Genomic DNA, 19,321 nt, shown 5'->3' with positions numbered 1-19,321 from the left:
ATTCAAATGGAGAGAGAGAGAGAGAGAGAGAGAGAGAGAGAGAGAGAGAGAGAGAGAGAGAGAGAGAGAGAGAGATTGATTCCTTGTCTCACCATTTGGCTCTGGTTTTGTGATTTTAGTCGCGTTTTTCGTCCTATCTTTTGTGCAGTATTTTCTAACCAGACGAGTTCGATCAAGAGCTGGAGCGTCTCATGTTCCTAGCCTCAACTACAACACTGACTGCCTACCAAGTGGCCACGCTCTTGAGTAGAGTTAATAATGGGGACCTGCGGGGTAAGTTGTACAGTCTGTGTCCCCTTTTGCTGGGGACAGAAGGACTTTCGCAGTAGGATGGTCTCTTCATCCTGTAAGGCATGGCTTTGTAGAGCCTTACCCTATGATGACCTGCTCTGTAAGGCCTCACGTTACAAGGAGCTAAGAGGCCAGCTTTAGCAAACGTCTTTGCTGCCGTGGCTGTGTTGCCCTCTGGTCAGAACAACCCCGTCCGACACACCGACCTTGATAATCAGAGGTTGTATAGTTCGTCTTCCATATCATTACCTTCTCCCGACAGGCCACGTGCAGGGGGAGGATAACTCGTGGTAGGGTTACCAGGGGCGTGGGTCCTGTGTATGTATGACTTTATTACCTCTTCCATCCAAGGGAAGGAAGGTTTCTTTTTCAACGTGTGTGTAATTACCAATTGTACTCTACGGGGAGGAGGGGATATACACTCGCGAGGCCCCATCTCCCAAACGTTCTCTACCATCATACAACATCTTACACTTATGTATCAAGTCTGCATTATCCATGTCCTCAGTCATCCTCTTCCATTCTTTCTTTATATATTTCTTAAACGCTTCTCGCTTGATTTCGTGTCATGTCGTCCCTACATCTTTCGAGTAACTGTTCGTTGTCCACTTCATCGACCAGTTTTAAAGCTTAAACACTATGACCAAGTCACCCCTTACTCCTCTCTCTTCCAAGCTGGGTAAATTTAAAGCCTCTATCCTTTTTCGAAACTTTATTCTGTTAACTCTGGTACCTCTTGTGTTGCTTTCCTCTAGGCTTTCTGTACTAGCTCTGTACTTCCTTAGGTGCAGTGTGTGTGTGTGTGTGTGTGTGTGTGTGTGTGTGTGTGTGTGTGTGAGAGAGAGAGAGAGAGAGAGAGAGAGAGAGAGAGAGAGAGAGAGAGAGAGAGAGAGAGAGAGAGAAATAAAATACAGTAAAGCTGATAAACTAAATTTTCATTACGTAAGGAGAAAGTGCTCATTAGGACTTGAAAATGAGAAAGTTTAGCGTAACTCATCATGCATATCGTACGGCTGGTAGTGCAGAGCTGGCAGAGATGCGGTGTACGATAACGAAAAGCCCTGGTCAAGACACAGGCATCGCGTGCGTCACCATCCGGACAGTAAAAAGAATTACCCAGAAAACCCTTCATCATAGATCTTGTACGTGGTCATCGAAGTCCCATCGCCTGATCCTCCTACTGACGGTGACACACTATAAGAATAGAATCGAATTCCAGGAATGTTTGGTCCAGTGGTATCATATTTCCACGTAATATTACATACTCGTACATATGTAGTACATTCACACCAGCACGGGGATTACATCATCGCTAAGCAAGTTCATGTTTGTCAGTATTCAATCTTTGACGACAGAATATAACTATTTTCTTTTTTCTCATCATACTCTTATATAATTGGTCAGAGGGTCAGTTGTTATAGTCCCCTTGCATGTTGCCATAGGCCAACCCTCTTTTGCCACAGCTCAGTTAAGTAACTTGCAAAACGAGAAAGGCAGATAACCCGGCCCTCGCCTTCTGTACAGAACTCCCTCCCTGAGCTGTGAACGCTCACCTTGCCCTTACTGCTTCGAATCAAAATATTTGGTGAAGCAAATACTTGTTTGCAAATATTTGTCCCTACTAACCAGTGGGTTATTTCCATCAAGTAACGTAAGTGAGAAAACGAGTCTGATGATCCATTTACGTGATCTGTGAAGTAAATATCTCGCCAGAGAAGCAGCGGCCCGGCGCGCGGCCGGAGAGAGGCGCGCTATTAACCCGGCTTCAGAAGGGTCTTGGAGGGCGGCCAACATGCCCGGGAAGAGCTTTTAAAAACATCTTACTTGCTGCAGTCATGAATGCATTTATCAAGGTACATTAGTCGCCTCTTAGAACAACAACATAATTCATGTAAACACACTGAGGGTGGCGGCTGCGACGACGCGACTCGTCCTTCCTGCCGCCAGTGGGAGGGCGATGCCAGCGCCATCACACGGCCCGACACCCGTGGTGGAGGAGGGGCGCCGCTGCATCCTGCCCGGGCATATATTTTGTCGTTTTGTTATACATTTATAATAGAACATGGGAGGAGGAGGAGGAGGCCATGCTAGTGACGGGGGAATTATTGTGTTTGGGTTTAGGGTATGATGGTCGTTTATGAGTGGGAGGACGTCCCTCCCTCATCAAGTATATTAATGGGAGACTCAAGGAAAAACAATTCTCGCCCCGAAAGGAGAGAGAGAGAGAGAGAGAGAGAGAGAGAGAGAGAGAGAGAGAGAGAGAGAGAGAGAGAGAGAGAGAGAGAGTTAGCTCTTGTGGTGATTACTGAGACACATTGGGCAGGTGTGTGTGTGTGTGTGTGTGTGTGTGTGTGTGTGTGTGTGTATGTGTGTGTTTCCTCAGCTCAGTCGTTGTAGCACGTAAGCTTCACATCTTATATTTATTCTCTTAAATTGAATTTCCTGTTTGACAATACCTTCGGAAGACCAAAGGAAATGTTGCACAGATGGTACGTATTTAACTCTTATGTTTTCCTTTATACAAAGACCACCCGTACATGAAACCACATCTTTAAAGATACTGACCTATTTACCTATTTCATTCACGATTTATTCCACTAGTCCAGTTATCTTCCTTGTCAGCATAAAACGATTTACTTTCTTTCCTGGTGACGTCATGGATCGGTAACTTTAAGTTTGTGGAAAGTATCAAACGTTGATTATAGGAACATTATAATGTCTCGCTCACGGGCTACACCGTCTCCTTAGAAGCTGATGCAGTATTCCCAACTTAACACATGTAGTGCATCCAACACATAAATATGCAGTATATGTAGACAGTAGTGGGACAGATTGTGGACAGTAGTGGGACATTGTCCCCTCTTCCTGTCCCAAACAGGCTTATGGAGGTCGGAGTGGTTAAGGAGCAATGATATCCTGACCTCATCACACATGAGAATGATAGGAAACGTGTGGGTTGTCATGCGTCCTACCATCACAGGCTGGGGGATGTGATCTCCCATGTGTCCATGCTCTGGTATGGGCTCGATCCGACACCTCACACAGGGACAAGAGGCAAGTGATACGTAATCGCTCGACCAATCTCGGATGAAATGTTATCAAAACATTTTCTTGACCATGTACACACTCCTCCATCCGTTCAACGCATGAAAAAGTTGTACTATGATGGAAAAGTCGAGGTTTCGTTCATTATGTATGTGGTGCTCCACATCATCAATAGTGGTGTTTCATTCCTGGCCCAAGTGACGCAGCCATAAAGCCTGTTTACTTATAAAACTTCGCATTTTCATATCACGAGAACCAAAGGTGGTGGCCACTGGTGCTGCCGGGAGCCATGGAGACACAACATAGGTGATGTTCAGTTATGGAATTAAGTAATCTTAGAATCACTAAGTCTAACGAGGCTTAACCTGCCTAATTCACGCCAAGCAATGCTAGATCTAGTTAAAGCTAACCAAATGTCTAAACCGGAAAATTGATAACCATATGGCGTGTCTTCCAGTATCAGAAAGTATTAGAAGAAACTTTTCCCAAGAATAAGAAGGTCAGAATGCTTCTGAAATTTCAGAGTTTCTTATACCTGAACATTCATCATCTCAAGACTTACCATACAACAACAAAGATGAATTGCCAGACTTAGAACATATAGAGAAACTTTTTTCTTTACTGAACGTAATGATATATACAACTTGTTCATAGAATAAATCTTTCACAAACAAATAGAATACACCTTGGGAAAAAAGCTAAATATTTAAATGCACCCCATTATTCCCAGGAGTAACTCGTACATCAGGGAGGGAAATGTATAAACCTCTGTTGGACAGAGTGCAGCAAGTCAAGGTCCACTTAGGCCACAGGTAAACATTTACATAAAGGTGGCTAATTGGTTTGGGGTGGAGACAACACCTCCTTCAGGTGAGGCACAACGTGGTTCAGTTTACGATCTGTTATTGCTAAAATGACTTTGATGAGAGGATTCACCTGTAAGGCGAAGAAAAAAAGAATGTTATTTGAATAGAATTTGTATCTGTAACCAGCAGGAATGTGCTGGAGGATGAAGTGATCGGAATGAGGGCATGATCTCAGGAGGTAGAAACTGGGTATTTCTGATCTGAGAGACGCGAGTGAGAAACGAAAAAGCTTGAGATTATTCCTTGGTTTTCAGAATCTGAAGATCGAATCCTGTTAGACTCAGTTCACATACATACCGGAGAGAGAGAGAGAGAGAGAGAGAGAGAGAGAGAGAGAGAGAGAGAGAGAGAGAGAGAGAGTCTTCTCATTCAATATAAGACTTAAAAGTTTTGTTGACATTTGACGTCTTGAAATACAGCAGAGTTCCTTTAAAATGCAGGAAGAAAATCTCTGATGTTCTCATCTTTTCAATTTTCGTTTATCATTCGTAGTGTTCCTCTTACCCTTGGAATAGAAGGAGTCTTTACTGAGAATTTACCTCGCGATTATTGAATGATCGTAGATCATCGTGGAGGGCGTTCTGCAGCTTACCTTGATCACTCAGTCCTTGGCTCACTGTAGCAGAGGTGGCTTTGACAGGGTCGACCACCGTCCTCTCTGTCTATCAGGACCCAGTAATTGCAGACATCTGCGTCTGTCTTACTGACCAGGTCAGACTGAGTGTGCTACTAGTCAAAGAGCTTTGGTTTATAGCATTTACCTTTACCTCTTGGTCCCTTCCTATAGTCATCCTCTGACCATGTGACTGGAAGTCTATAAACCAGTTTCAAAACAGTTCCAGATGATTACAGAAAAACGTAGAGTGGCATAGTATGAGGTGCTATGTACACCAGCTGGTCAGCATCTCTGTGGAGCCTACACTATGTGTGGCTATCAACACCACATATAGCATTCCTCACTGTAGAGTCTCTCTGTCTCTCTCATAAACAGTCATAACAAAGAACTGAAAGAAGAAAAGGAAAAAGGAAATTCCTTGCTCTACGGGGTTTAATGCCTACATTAAATCTGCGTCAACACAAACTTGACATCGTCTTCACCGCCTCTTAACACACCCCACCCACACCTCCCTCAGTAAGGTCGTCAGTGCGATGTCTGTGTCTTCATAAATATCTGATTCTTTCCATCTAGCAGTTCCACCTGACCAAGCTGTTCGCCCGCCTCTCCTTACCCCCTACGCCAACGCACTACTCAACCATAAATGTTAGGAAGACAGGATTATCATCCTAATATATGATTCTAAAGTACACTCGGCTGTTGCTTGTTATTTCTGACACGACAGATAATGACTGGATTGCCAGATACCACGAGGAGGCTCCACCGGGGCAAGGGATGAGCAGTTAGGATGAAATTTATACAACGTTCTCTATGTACACAATGATTCTTACACATGAATACATGAATATTTGTACATTTGTGGTCAAGAGTAGATAATCATAAGTAAACCAGTCTTGATATATATATATATATATATATATATATATATATATATATATATATATATATATATATATACATACATACATACATACGTAATGTATACCGAAAATGTGAAAAAGTGGGACGACATTATCCTTCCACCGTTAAAATCCGTGCGCTAAGGCTGTTATCATTATAATAATTGATATGAAACCTGAGCCTCAGCGTCGCTAACGTGTTGTGTCACTCTATTCTCTCAGGCGAGAGTTTCCTGCACACACTCACAGCGCTGCACCGCCCTGCTGTGGTGGCAGCTGCACCGCCCTGCTGTGGTGGCAGCTGCACCGCCCTGTTGTGGTGGCAGCTGCACCGCCCTGCTGTGGTGGCTGCTGCACCGCCCTGCTGTGGTGGCAGCTGCACCGCCCTGCTGTGGTGGCAGCTGCACCGCCCTGCTGTGCTGGCTGCTGCACCGCCCTGCTGTTATCGTACCACAGCATCTGTCACGCTGTGGTGCATGATATTGTTGCTGTGGTCCCTCCGTGGATCCCACTCTCAAACTTTGTCTGTGATCATAATGATGACTTGTTCATCATGTGAGGCTGGCCTTCATGGTCTCTCTCTCTCTCTCTCTCTCTCTCTCTCTCTCTCTCTCTCTCTCTCTCTCTCTCTCTCTCTCTCTCTCTCTCTCTCTCTCTCTCCACTTTCACTCATGCTCTTGACATCATCGTGAGGAATATGACTGAAATGTCTTCCATCTTTTTGTGTGGGGATGTTGTAGATATTTTTCGATCACTAATATTATACAGAAGGAATTCATGAGGGGAGGTAAGCAAGCGGCAACAACACACCACAGGGTCCTTTCTAGGCCGTTTGTGATGGTGGAAGAAATGTGAAAGATAGGCCTGAGTGTGGAGTGAGAGGGGACACAGGCCTGAGTGTGGAGTGAGAGGGGACACAGACTGAGTGTGGAGTGAGAGGGGACACAGACCTGAGTGTGGAGTGAGAGGGGACACAGACTGAGTGTGGAGTGAGTGGGAACACAGACTGAACAAAACATCCCACTCTCGCCTCCCCAGCATGGCTCTAGACCCCAAACACTCCACCTACCACACAACACACACGTCTCATACAACACATTCTGGTTGACTTTAACCAACAACAGACCCCCGTCTTCTGCTCAGTACTCTTGTTAATAAACGTTAGTAAAGCATCGACAGTGTGTCCTTCGACATGCCCTCACACAGAAGTTACTGGGCAATATTTTCTATTGAAATGACGGGAAAACATTGCCCAGTTTTATTGTCCTCCACTAAGCTAGATTCATTTACAAAGGACACGCTTCTAAAATTCTCAAGCCCTACACTGGAGTCTCCCAGGTGGCTGAACTTCCTCCAACCCTCTTCAGTCTCCTACTAGGGGAGCTCCTTTCCTCCCTCACAAACCAATGGGAATATTGTCTTAATATATAGACGATCTCGTTATTACATTACAGCATCCCAGCACTACACAAGCAACACTAATCATTCAGCGCTCGATCACGCAAGTAGAACACTAGTTCAAACAAAACAAAATGACTGCATCTCCATAGAAAGCCACACTCACCGTCTTAACCCCTGACAGACCCGAATCCAACCCGAACCCTCAAATCAACCTCAGTGATCAACCGCTCCCACTCGACATAACCCATACGACACACACCTGACATCTACCCACCACATCTGTCATCAATACAAGTTCCACAAACAGATGCCCACGGGACAACCTCTGTCATTAGCTTCGTACAAGACAAAAGAATCCTGTAAACTCTACAAAAAATTTATGTTCGTCACCCAGAGACTACAGACTACCCAGCAACATAGAAGAAATCACCGGTCTCAGAGACAAACAACACCCAGCCCCTCCACTATGATGTGATAGCACTTCCAGTATCACCCCACCTCAACATGCTCGGTGACCAGTTTTGGGTAATGACATGATCCTCCTCTCCAACCCGAGTTACTTCGTAACCACTCGGTCAGCAGTCACCAGGAACTATGTTTATCCCAGCCTCACACTCCATCGATCATGTGCTCATAGGTCCTGCCTCTCCTCCACCACAATATATTCAACAAATCCCACATTGACAAACACATTCGCATCGACAATACATTTTAGATATTCATCGAATAACGAAGAGGAAGAAGAGACAAGATAAAGACTGTCTTGCTGACGAAAGTCTGGGTGAAGTAACGTGTAAATAATAGGAATAATAAGAGCTGAATTATAGGAACAGTAAGACATGAATTATAAGAGTAATAGGACATGAATCGAGTGTTTTACAGTGAGGAGATCGTAAACTCTTTGTGTTTACCTTTGTTTAAAAAAAATACGCAGCGGAACTCAGTTGAGAATTTATGAATTAAGAAATCCCTTAAGGATTTAGAACAATACATTATTTTAGATTCATAAAAACAAAAATAAGACAAAGTTTATCAGTATCATAAATCTCATGAAAACTGTGTTTCAAAGTTTGGGATGAGCACTGGAAACGTTATTTAATAATCTATAATACTTTACAAAATTATTAGCGTTCCTTTACCCTAATGGAACGACCTTACAGATATGTTTATTATATCCAAGTGCCTCTATTGCTCTAATAAACTGGAGCTGTGTTGATGAAATGTTTGAAGAAACGTCGGAAAAAATCTTGATATATACGTGTGTTTACGTTCTCTACACACCTCCCCCTTTCTCAATACGCATCATTAATCACTATTATCATTATTTATCATTATATCATTATTATTAATACTATCACTATGATCATCATTATCATTACTATTATCATGATCATCATTATCATTACTAATATTGCTGGTCTGCGACAACTAATATTTCTTTTAAAGACGAATACAATGTTCTTATTATTTTGTTATTTCTTGTTTAACTAACGAAGTTATCTGGGTTACATCCAGCAAGAGAGTGCAGCTTTGAAGTCTTTGATGGATGAAAACCTCATATGAAGAAGCCGGTTTTTTAGTCCATAGGTGAAGCTCTTAAAGACGTGGAGGCATTATAGTGTGAGTGATGGAGCGTGTAAAGGTCATCATCAGAGCGAATTATATGAGACACACCACCCTTCTGAAGCAATGAGCACTCTGATAGCACGGGTCCTTCAGATCCAAGTGTGTGTGTGTGTGTGTGTGTGTGTGTGTGTGTGTGTGTGTGTGTACCAGGGGGAGGGAGAGAGGGAGTGGTGTCAATAGGGTAGAAGGAAGGGAGAAAAAGACGAACTCAGTCATAGGGCGAAAAGAGGGATGGAGGACAAGAGAGAAGTGTACAGGGAGACATACCAGCACGAGATAGACGATGATAAAAGTAGGGAAGAGAGAGTGATGGAGAGATGAAGTGTGGGAGGTAGGTGAAAAGAAGATTTACAGAAAGAGGAGAGAGAGGGGAGGAGAGGACATGGGATAAGCAAAACACAGCCTCCGGGTACTATGAGGAAGGTAGACTTGCTCCTCTTTAAAGAGAAAAGTTGAGAAACTTTGCTTATCATTCTTCATCAGTCCGGGCACTTACTGATGATCAACATCACTAAAATATTTGTCTCGTCGCGTTCTGCATGTGTTGATCATCCTCGTCGTAGCCATATCTGATGGTACGTTATCCCAGTGTTTTATGACCCGGTCTCTTGAGACAATTAAACCCATGTTGGTGTTAGGTCTTCATCACATTAACCTCACGACTCTACATCTGGTCATTTCTACCCCTCTATAGTGAATAAAAGAAATATGTATCGTGAGTTATATTATCGACGTCATTTGGTAGACAGGGAGGAAGGGAGGAGAGGAGGATGGGGGTAGGGGGGGATGAGGGAGAGGTTCTATGTGGGGGAGGAGCTGGGAGGACTGCAGGGGGAGATCGAATGACCGACCCTCCACTTATCATCATGCAGTCGGCTCGCCTTACACAACACCATCTTACACGCCCGGACGCTCATTGCTTGAAGATGCCGACGCCGCCCCCACCACTGTGACTTGTGGCTTCCTCACACCCTTCTCACCTCCTCCTCTTCTATGTCCTGTCCTTCCTCCTCCACCTCCTCCATCTCCTGTCCCTCTTCCTCTTCTCATATTAACCAACACAGACTATTGACGTCTTCACTGCCCACCATCTCTACGTCCGCCGTATGTCAAAACTTCCCCATCGTGGACATATAATTACCACTACTTCTATGTACTTGGATGCAAACTAGATTCACAGATTTTGTGTACAGAAAAATAGCGTACTTGGGACATACAAGTATACATGGGAGTACGGACCAAAGGCAGATAGCAATACGTCGTCTATGAGGAGGTTATCTACTGGAGGACAGTAATCATATCCTGAACTCCTGATCTGCACAGATAGAGACAGGATAGTAAATCAAAAGGAGAGGGATACGTGGAGGATGGAGTGCATAAGAAAGCCAGATAAGACTCGATGGTTTATGAAGAGGTTATCTGCGGGAGGACAGTAATATTATCCTGAATTCCTAATCTGTATAGATGGAGACATGATAATAAAGCAGACGTGTTTAGTCTATGTTGGAGACCAGAGGGCCAGAGGGCCGGGCGAGGCACTCATGTGTCCCTGCTCCTGCAGGGGTGTTGGGCCAGGGAAGGCTCTTCACCCTTATCAGTACAGCGAAACATCATTATTATTATCACAGTCTCTTGTTCTCTCTCTTCCTCCTTCCCTCTCTAACCTTTCCTCATGAGTTATTATTATCATTATTATCATTATTACTATTATTATCATCATTATTACTATTATCATTATCATTATTATAATCATTGTTATTATCATTACCATTATTATCATTATCATTATTGTTATTATTACTATCATAATCATCATCATTCATTATCACTCATTATAATCATTATCATTAGAAGTAGTAGTAGACTAGCAGTACAAATATTGTTATTGTCCATTATTATCTTTTTTCTATTTGCTGTATTTTTTCTTGATGGTTTTCCTGGCCACGTCCTTGTCCAAGATAATCTTATCTTACGGTCATAAGTTTTCATTAAAGTTGACCACAAAGATACAATACTCTTGATGGATTGTAGACTGCAGGATATTTTAGACGTGGATATTCTAGACGTGGATCTTTGGACCATCGAATTTTAGACTTGGGGATTTAGACAATAGAATTTTAGACTTGTGGAATTTTTGTTGTATTACCTCAGGTGGTTATCAGACCGGTAGATTCTGAATAGTAAATGCTAGACTGGAGGAGTTGAGACTGGCTGTATGGTAGACTGGAGTAGTTCAGACTGGCGGATCTTAGACTGGTGTATTGTATCCTGGATGAATTGGGGGATTTTGAACAAGCATATGTCAGACTGGTGTACCTTAGAGTGGACGATCTTAGACTGGCGGATTTCAGCTCGGTAGATTTTTCTAACAGACTCGTTAAGGCTTATCTGGTAATAGATATCATCTTAACTAATTCAGGTGTATCGCACACTACTTCCTTTGAGTGTTTATCTGACGAAATGAAAAACTAACTGTTTTACTTTTGGACAGGATAACTGGTCGACAGGATAACTGGTCGACAGGATAATTGGCTATTTTACAGACTAATCATCTACTGAACTAAAAGGAAAAATTAACTACCAAGTAACCCATTCATCTGACTAGGAGTGTAATTGTGAAATAACATATTTGTATGATGAACTGGTCGGCGAAACATCCAAAATATGGACGTACGGACATACCCTCTGGGTGACAGGATCATCATGATAAGACTTACACCTTGAACATGGTAGAACCCTTGGGTCTGGCGCACGAACCTTTGATTTGACCTTAAAGAGCATCATACCTAAGGGTCGTAGCTTCGTGCTCAAGGCTCGTACCGTCGTGCTCAAGGATGGTACCGTCGTGCGCAAGGGTCGTACCATCGTGCTCAAGGGTCATACCGTCGTGCTCAAGGGTCGTACCGTCGTGCTCAAGGGTCGTACCGTCGTGCTCAAGGGTCGTACCGTCGTGCTCAGGGAGTTGAAACAAACATCCTTGAAGATGTCTTCTACGCAACTGACTGGTCCTGCCCGTCTGCAGGATCGACCTTGCGTTTCTCGGGACTGTTATACCATCGTCAGGAAGCTGCACCATAACTAGCGCCGTGTAGCGATACTCGCAGAGAATTATGACACAGGAAGCACCGCCACCGTTACTCACACAGTACTCATATGGACACCGGACCCAGGGAGCGGGGTGGGCCAACAGAGTTACGACACAAGTTCCCTCAACGCGACTCCCGTACCACTCGACTCCCTAATAACTTATTCCCACAGGTGAGCGGCGCAATTATGGCAGGATTTAAAAGCTTATACAAATATCTGTCAGCTGGGAGGCACGCGCTCTCTCTCATCCCCAGCTTGAGTGAGATGGTGTCGTCCGAGGCTGAGCTCCTCCAACACAGCTAATTGTGTTCGGGTGTACATCACGTCCCTGACACCGCCACACCTGTTCTGTCAAATATCACGCCGAGGGAGAGGGCCAACTAGTGGCATCCCACACTCGCTCGTAGGTTCGTCCTTCCTGTGTAAACCCGTGGGGAATCTGACCACTATGTCTCGAGGGTTGACATAGTATTCAGTTCTAAACTTATAAAAACACTTATTTTATGGATCATAGTGCTAAAGCACACGAGATTTTAGAGTCGAGATGCATGTAGTCTTTGCATCCAGCTTTCTGTCATACTTAACTCGAGGGAAATCACACTTATGCAGCTCAAGGAAGGCGAGCAAACAGCGTGGTGCACACAGTGTGAGCGACCATCAAATGCCTCCTCGCCACTTAAGATACCAGAGAGGAGTCGCGCCATTATGTCCCGCTTAACACAATGGTCCCAGACATCACCCCAGCCTCTCCACAGATTCTCCGCGTCTGTCCTGTTGGACTGTGATTGGAAAGACCGGATGCATCGAATACCAAAGGAAAGAGAGAGAAGAAAAACTTTGATTGGGTTCGATTTAGGGTCTGCTGTGATTTCATGTGATCCTTGTACTGATTGGCCAGTCAGGCTCCATTATGAGGCCATTAGTGTGATGCTCACGACTGCGAGTCTCCAGATGTCTGTTTGTCTGGGAAGGTCGTTGGCCCTCGATCGGCAGGTGGGTGAAGCCCTCACATGAAGACAACAACTTCGACATTATCAAACAGTGTTGTCACAGTCATCAGTTACTGTTGGCAGTCCTGGTCCGACATTAATCATCAGCAGTAAGCGAGGGTCTATATCACTGACAACACCAGCTTGAGGTGATGATAGAAATACAATCCATTGTTTCTGTAGAGGAAGCAACAGTACAAATTAGTGGTGGCAGGAGATTGGTGTCAGTGGGCAAGTTGATGGTAGAAGAAGGCGGTATCAAGGACAAGTTATAGGTGACAGGAGATGGTGCCAGTGAGCGAGTTAATGGTGGCAGGAAGTGGTGTTAATGGAGAAGTTAATAGCAGCAGGAGGTGGTGTCGATGGACAAGTTTGTGGTAGTAGGAGAAGGTTCAGTGGACAAGCTAGTGGTAGCTGGAGTGGTGCCACTGCTCATGTGAATGGTGGCAGAAGGTATCAGCATCATTTTACAAATCAGTGATGGCAGGAATTGGTGTCGGTGGAAATAGCGGAAATGCCTGTCGGTCTTTTTTTTTTCTCTCAGAAAGTTAGAGGAAAGGAAGAAGAGGCGGGGCAGGGGAAGGGATAATTTGAAATGTTAGAGACTAAAGTGTGTACAGGTGGTGTATGGTGAAAGCTTATTGATGTATGTGGGCGATTATCTGAAAACGTGTTTTTGATGCCTCGTTCATATACCCCCGGCAGGCCGGGGACGTGTATGTGTGTTATATTTTTAGGTACAAGAGGGTTTATTAAGCTAAGCTAAACATCGTTCATTGTGTACATCGATGGATGGCTGGAGCCTCCCCGAGTGCTCTGAGGCTTCGAATGAACCAAGCATGTTCCATGTTTGTACTGTTGTCTAGATCTCGGATTTGCCTGTAGTTTGTATCATCGTTGTCTTCAAGTCCCTGCCACAATTTCTGGGCTGTTTCTCCTACGTATGAACCGACTGGTTTAGTCACTAATCGTTCGTGCTGTTTTGTGGTGTTTACAGTGTAGGCGCTGGCGGTACAATTCTCTTGAAAAAACGAACACACCAAAGGTGCTTCATCAAAACGTACCCATGATTGGTCATGGAAACTGTACCAGCACATCAAAACGTACCCATGATTGGTCAGAATGTGGATATGGCAACTATATCAACATCGAACTGAGGAGCAAGATGGGTTGTTACCATTAACCAATATTGGCAGAAGTGTGAAAAATGTTAAACAAGTCAAAACCAAGAGACTAACATGGAATGAGGATCTGAATCAATATTGGCCAAGTGATGCCATCGACACAACTCACTAACCAAATTCGTTTTTTCATTAGAGAACCAAATAAACGTCCAGCAAAATGCCATATACACGACTGGGAAGAATAAGTAAATATTTATGGAATTCTCAATCGTCTTGAAGCCTAAAGACACAAGCGATCAAGAAACATGAAAGTTCTTTTCAAAGAGATACAATTCTCATTTGTTAACTGAGAAGTTTCATGATACCCTATGTATATCTGCCTTGTAATCCTCAGTAAACTTTACAAATTAGTAAGTTTGTTTCGCAGCTAATATAAGCATCGCTGCTGACCATGAGGATGAGTTCAGGCAATAGATATATTTCGGGCTCGACCAATCTGCTCATACGTATCGGTCAGAATGTTTCACTGCTTAATCCATGCAAACCACGCGAAACTTTCCTTCATATTTTCTAATGAAATTAAAGTGTGCAACACCTTGTCCATTAGGGCATCATTTAAGGACCCCTATAATGGAAGAAGCCCATTAGCCTCAGAATCAATTACATGTCATATGATGCAAATAATATTGGAATTCCAAAGGGAGGAAGCGAACCCCGGGAGAGGTTCGTTAATTGAGTGTTTGTAAACAAATCTGAGAGCGGTTCACGAGGCCGCAATTGGCTCAGTAGATAAGACGGTGATCAAAGCCCGGGCCGGGGCCTGTTGTGACACGGGCCTGCTGTTGTGTCTGGCGGGGCGGCCTGCCACCACTACTACCACCAGGCCTGCCACCACTACCAGCACTGCCACCACTTCTGACCCTGCCACCACCATCGGCACCTACCCCCATTACATACCATCCCCTCGCTGTGAGCCAGCACCTGGTTGCAACTCCCACGTCTGCTCCAACAACCCGCGTCTTCCGTCACGGCTGAGCCGGGGTGGTGGTGGCTGCTCCGACCGCCTCTCAGAGATCATCAACCCAGGGAAATCATCTATAACTTCTGCTGATCTTCTTCCAGTCAAATCCTGGTCGTTTCTTTATCGTATCTCTTGTTCATTTATCTGTTTGTGCTCTTAGTGGTGTTAAACTTCATTTGTTAGCATTTTATGTCGTTTTATTTTTTAAGGCTATTCTATATTAGAATCATATCACCTTTATGATTGTCATTTTGTTTTGCATATCTAATGTTGACTCATTCTTCAACGTACGTTACATTTGGCACGTTTGTTGGTAATCCATGTAAGAATTGATTGCCAATCAAAGCAAGGCACTCCGCGCTAAGTGCAAACGAATCCAAGGCACTCAGAGGCGGGTAAGCTTTCGATAGTTCAAAGATGACTCCTTACGACGGCGGTCGTCGACCTAGTCCATGAAAGGCCAGATGGGAGCCTCCTGCAGAGGAGTTCCGCATGCAGAAGAGTGCCTTTCGCAGTGTCTCCAACGGAGGACTGCCTCCTGCAGCGTCTCCCGCAGAGGAATGTCCCCCTCAGAGAAGTGCCTCCCGCAAGACGAGGTGAAGCAGAACATATCCTACATAGGAATATTCGCACACAAAATCAGAGTGAAATAAGATGATAATTTTACATAAACTTTTCAGCGAGTTACGTTTATCAAACCACAAAACTACTGAATGGTCCTGCAAGACCATCCACTAGTCCTACAGGAGTATCCACTACTCCTGCTGGAGTATCCACTGGTCCTGCAGGACTATCCATTGGTCCTGCAGGAAAAGCGTTGTACAGAATCTTCCCTGACTGAGATCCCTGAAAATACAGCAGTTCCTTTATGAAATTGAAGATGAAAAAGGAAAAGGCAATTTCGAATGTCCATCGACTCTTTCAATGAAATAGATAAACTGTTCTTTTTCTTACATGGGAATACTAATGATATATTACCGTAAAGAAACGAAACGATACATATAGTGACTGTATGAACACGATATAGATTGATTTAAGTCACTGTCCTCAGCTTCACTGCACGTCTTTTAGTAATACCAAGAATGAAAAAAATCACTTTAAGGTGGAGACAACCGTGTTCCTCCCATCTTTTGTGATATTTCAATTTACTGAATACGTATTTCTTTTTGGTGTAATATACACAAGAAGATATGAGCCCAACGTAGTCGAGGCAAACACACACCACCAACGAGAGGACAAGCGCTTTAATAAATCAATCAGTAGTTAACAAGAGGTTCTTTCTTTTACCAGAACCAGATTCATTATTTTCTTCTACAATTTTTAAATATACTCATGTAAAGTTTTAAACTCCGGATTCACTAGTCGTGTATCTTTTTATTCCTAGCACGTTGGTAGTTGAATAAGTTCTGTTATACGAAATGAAGGTTTTTTTTGTGGATATCGTTATTCTAAGGTAAATACATCTTATCTGTCTTAATATCGGATGAGCACAGAGCCAGTATATTTCATGATCATTGCGGGAAAGATGAGTAACTGCATTATTTGAGGTCGGTGTATTTTCAGTAATGCACTAGAATGTAGAATAAGCTGGTGTTGGGTATGGGTGTTAAGATTTCTTTCCTTCTTAAAGGTGGAGACGAGGACTTATCCAGTAAGGGCCCCGCCATCTCAGGGTCTGGCGGGGGCTTACAACCAGCCACGCAACAGCACCAGCAGCCGCCACAGCAGCAACAGCAGCAGCAGACGACGACGACGCCGCCGCAGCCGCCTCCAACAAGCCAAGCAGCGGCAGAGATCCGGCGGTACAGAACGGCTTTCACAAGGGAACAGATCGCCCGCCTGGAGAAAGAGTTCTACAAGGAGAACTACGTGAGTCGCCCGAGGCGCTGCGAATTGGCCCAGGAGCTCAACCTGCCGGAGTCCACCATCAAGGTCAGTACACACCGACGATGATGCCACTGTTCTATCCCTCTCCCCCCCTGCACTAGTGCCACGACCCTGTCCTTCCCCTCTGATACTAACCCTCTCCCCCATTACCTTCAGGATCAACAGGTAGAGGAATAAAGACTCGTTTTCCATAAAACATCACATGGTCTTATACATACGTCACTTTGTCCATTATTCAAGTTATAAAACGATAAATATAATGGTAAACTTCTTTACGGCTCTGTCAAAGCAAGAAACATTTTGCTGCTCTACCGAAACATTAGATTGTTTTTATAATCAGATTCTTTCATGTACTTACATACTAACACACCTTGCAGTTTCTCATGATGAGTTCATTACATTCCTTGGCAGAGGTAGTTTTAAACTTTGGTAAGATGAAAGTTTATACGCTATGTCAAGTTGGTCGAGCTCAAGTTCTTAGGCATCTGCATAAACGGGGTATTCTACCAGTATTTTTCTTTTTCAAAAGCTAGATGTACTTTATTTTGACCTACCCAGTTTTTTTCCTGGGAGTCATTTGATACACAATTTCAATGATGTATTTACAACTTTATGATGACAGCTAAAATGTATTAGTTGACGAGGTCTCTTCTCATGAGATGGACTGTATCCATCATGCAATAATCCACATTCTGAAAATCTTTTTGAGACTGTTCGTGATCACGGACAGATGTTCTTTTTTTTATTTGACTGACTGGTGTAGCGTGATTATGTTACATAGAGTACTGTGGTTTTAGCAGCTGATAACATACGAGCTGTTGCAAGCAGGTGGTAGTATTGGAAGCCAGGAAGTTAACAGGTGTGGTACTGGTGTTAATAGGTGTGTCTCAGTAGGTAAGGTACTGGTGTTAACAGGTGTGTCCCGGCAGGTGTGGTTCCAGAACCGACGGATGAAGGACAAGCGGCAGCGGCTGGCCCTGGCCTGGCCCTACGCTGACCCCACCCTCGCTGCCTACCTCCTACATGCTGCCGCTGCCACGGGTGCCTACCCTCCTTACCTGCCGCCATCCCTTGCCCCTGCCTCTCCCTGGGCCGCTGCTGCTGCTGCCGCAGCTGCCCAGGCTGGAGGTGCCCCGGCCCTGGGCTACAGTGTCCCCTCCCCCACACCAACACTGACCCGCTTCGCCCCATACCCACGCCCTCACCCGGGTCTGCTCTCTTCTCCCTACCTCAGACCTGGGGAGTTGCGCCCACATGAGGTGCCCACTGCCCTTCCTTCTTCCCCCCTCACACCCACACCCGTATCACCACGCCCATTATTAGGCGGTCACCTAGCTACGTGCCCATTGCGAGACTCTCCAAAAGTTGGTGGTGATTCTTGTGTATGTGGTCTGCTCTACCCCACCCTGCCTCTGTCCCATGCCCTCACGCCCACGTTAGACACCACGCCCATCACCACCTCATCGCCTACCGCCAACAGCAGCGTCAGCAACAATCCCGCACCTGCCACCACCCACACCACCTCCGGGGGGTCACTAGGGCGGCCTGGATCCCCTCCACATAAAACAAACTCAGCCCCTTCGCTCTTCCAACCTTACAGGGATGATCCGTAAACTGTTCAGCCTTGCTCCATTACCAGCTGTTAAGACCTTTACTTTACTGCATCCATTCAACTTTGGTAAACTACAGGAGAGGAAGAGAGGACTCCAGGTGACATTTTTGAAATGGGTTGTGAGAGGATGCCTCAACTGCCCATGTGTTCCTGGTGATTTGCGGTCAGAGAAAAGGGACCGCACTACCATACACTTAATGCTAGCAAGTTCTTAATGGCAAGCTGGCATATCCATCAGGAATTGAAAAATAAAATGACATTTCATGAGGAAACTTCAACTTCTGAAAAAATATACAAAACTATTTTTCATATCTCAAGTGCTTATATTAGGGCTGATAAAAATATAGCTGTATTTTCCATATTGTTATGACCGAGATATTATGATCAAAAGGGTAATGCGAGATGCAGTGAAGCCTGATAATACTGTCCAAGGTCTGTTGCTATAGTGTGAACAGTGCAAAATCCTTGTGATGCTCAAGACAAACCAAAACAATCTAAACAAAGTGTTCCTACCGCAGTGTTACAGATCAAATGACTATGTTTCGTGAAACTCTTTCCAGTACATAAACAGACCAACAAGAAGCTGGAGAAGATGCTTTTGAGTGATAACAAAAGGAATGAACCACTGCTAGTGAATGCTTCAAATCCTGTTGGATGTTGAATACTAAAATGCACGAGAGGTGAAATCAACAGTTTTCAAATATGTTTATGCTACTTGTTCTTAGATTTGAGAGGGAGAATGACTAAGGACTAATTGGTCAATTTCCTACAAAGACATAAACTACAGTACCCAAGCAATAAGTTGACAGAATAAAGTGTGGTTCATCCTGATAGTCTTCAAGATGCACCAGAGATCT

The 19,321-nt window shown here is 44.3% G+C and overlaps 1 protein-coding gene across 2 annotated transcripts in view; it reads left to right on the top strand.

The window, feature by feature from the left end:
• The window catches only part of LOC139755316 (uncharacterized), a 30,167-nt gene extending 11,559 nt beyond the window's left edge, over positions 1-18,608 (top strand). For both annotated transcript variants that reach the window (XM_071673447.1, XM_071673445.1), the window contains exons 3-4: positions 16,596-16,897; positions 17,782-18,608. In XM_071673447.1, coding sequence (XP_071529548.1) covers positions 16,596-16,897; positions 17,782-18,465 — 986 coding nt within the window. In that variant the 3' untranslated portion in view covers positions 18,466-18,608. The remainder of the gene's footprint in view (positions 1-16,595; positions 16,898-17,781) is intronic.
• The last annotated feature ends 713 nt before the right edge of the window (positions 18,609-19,321 follow it).

This window comes from Panulirus ornatus, chromosome 19 (assembly GCF_036320965.1).
Source record: "Panulirus ornatus isolate Po-2019 chromosome 19, ASM3632096v1, whole genome shotgun sequence".
NCBI lineage: Eukaryota > Metazoa > Arthropoda > Malacostraca > Decapoda > Palinuridae > Panulirus > Panulirus ornatus.
Note: the sequence above shows the minus strand (reverse complement) of the source record. Positions and strands in the feature narration are given on the sequence as shown.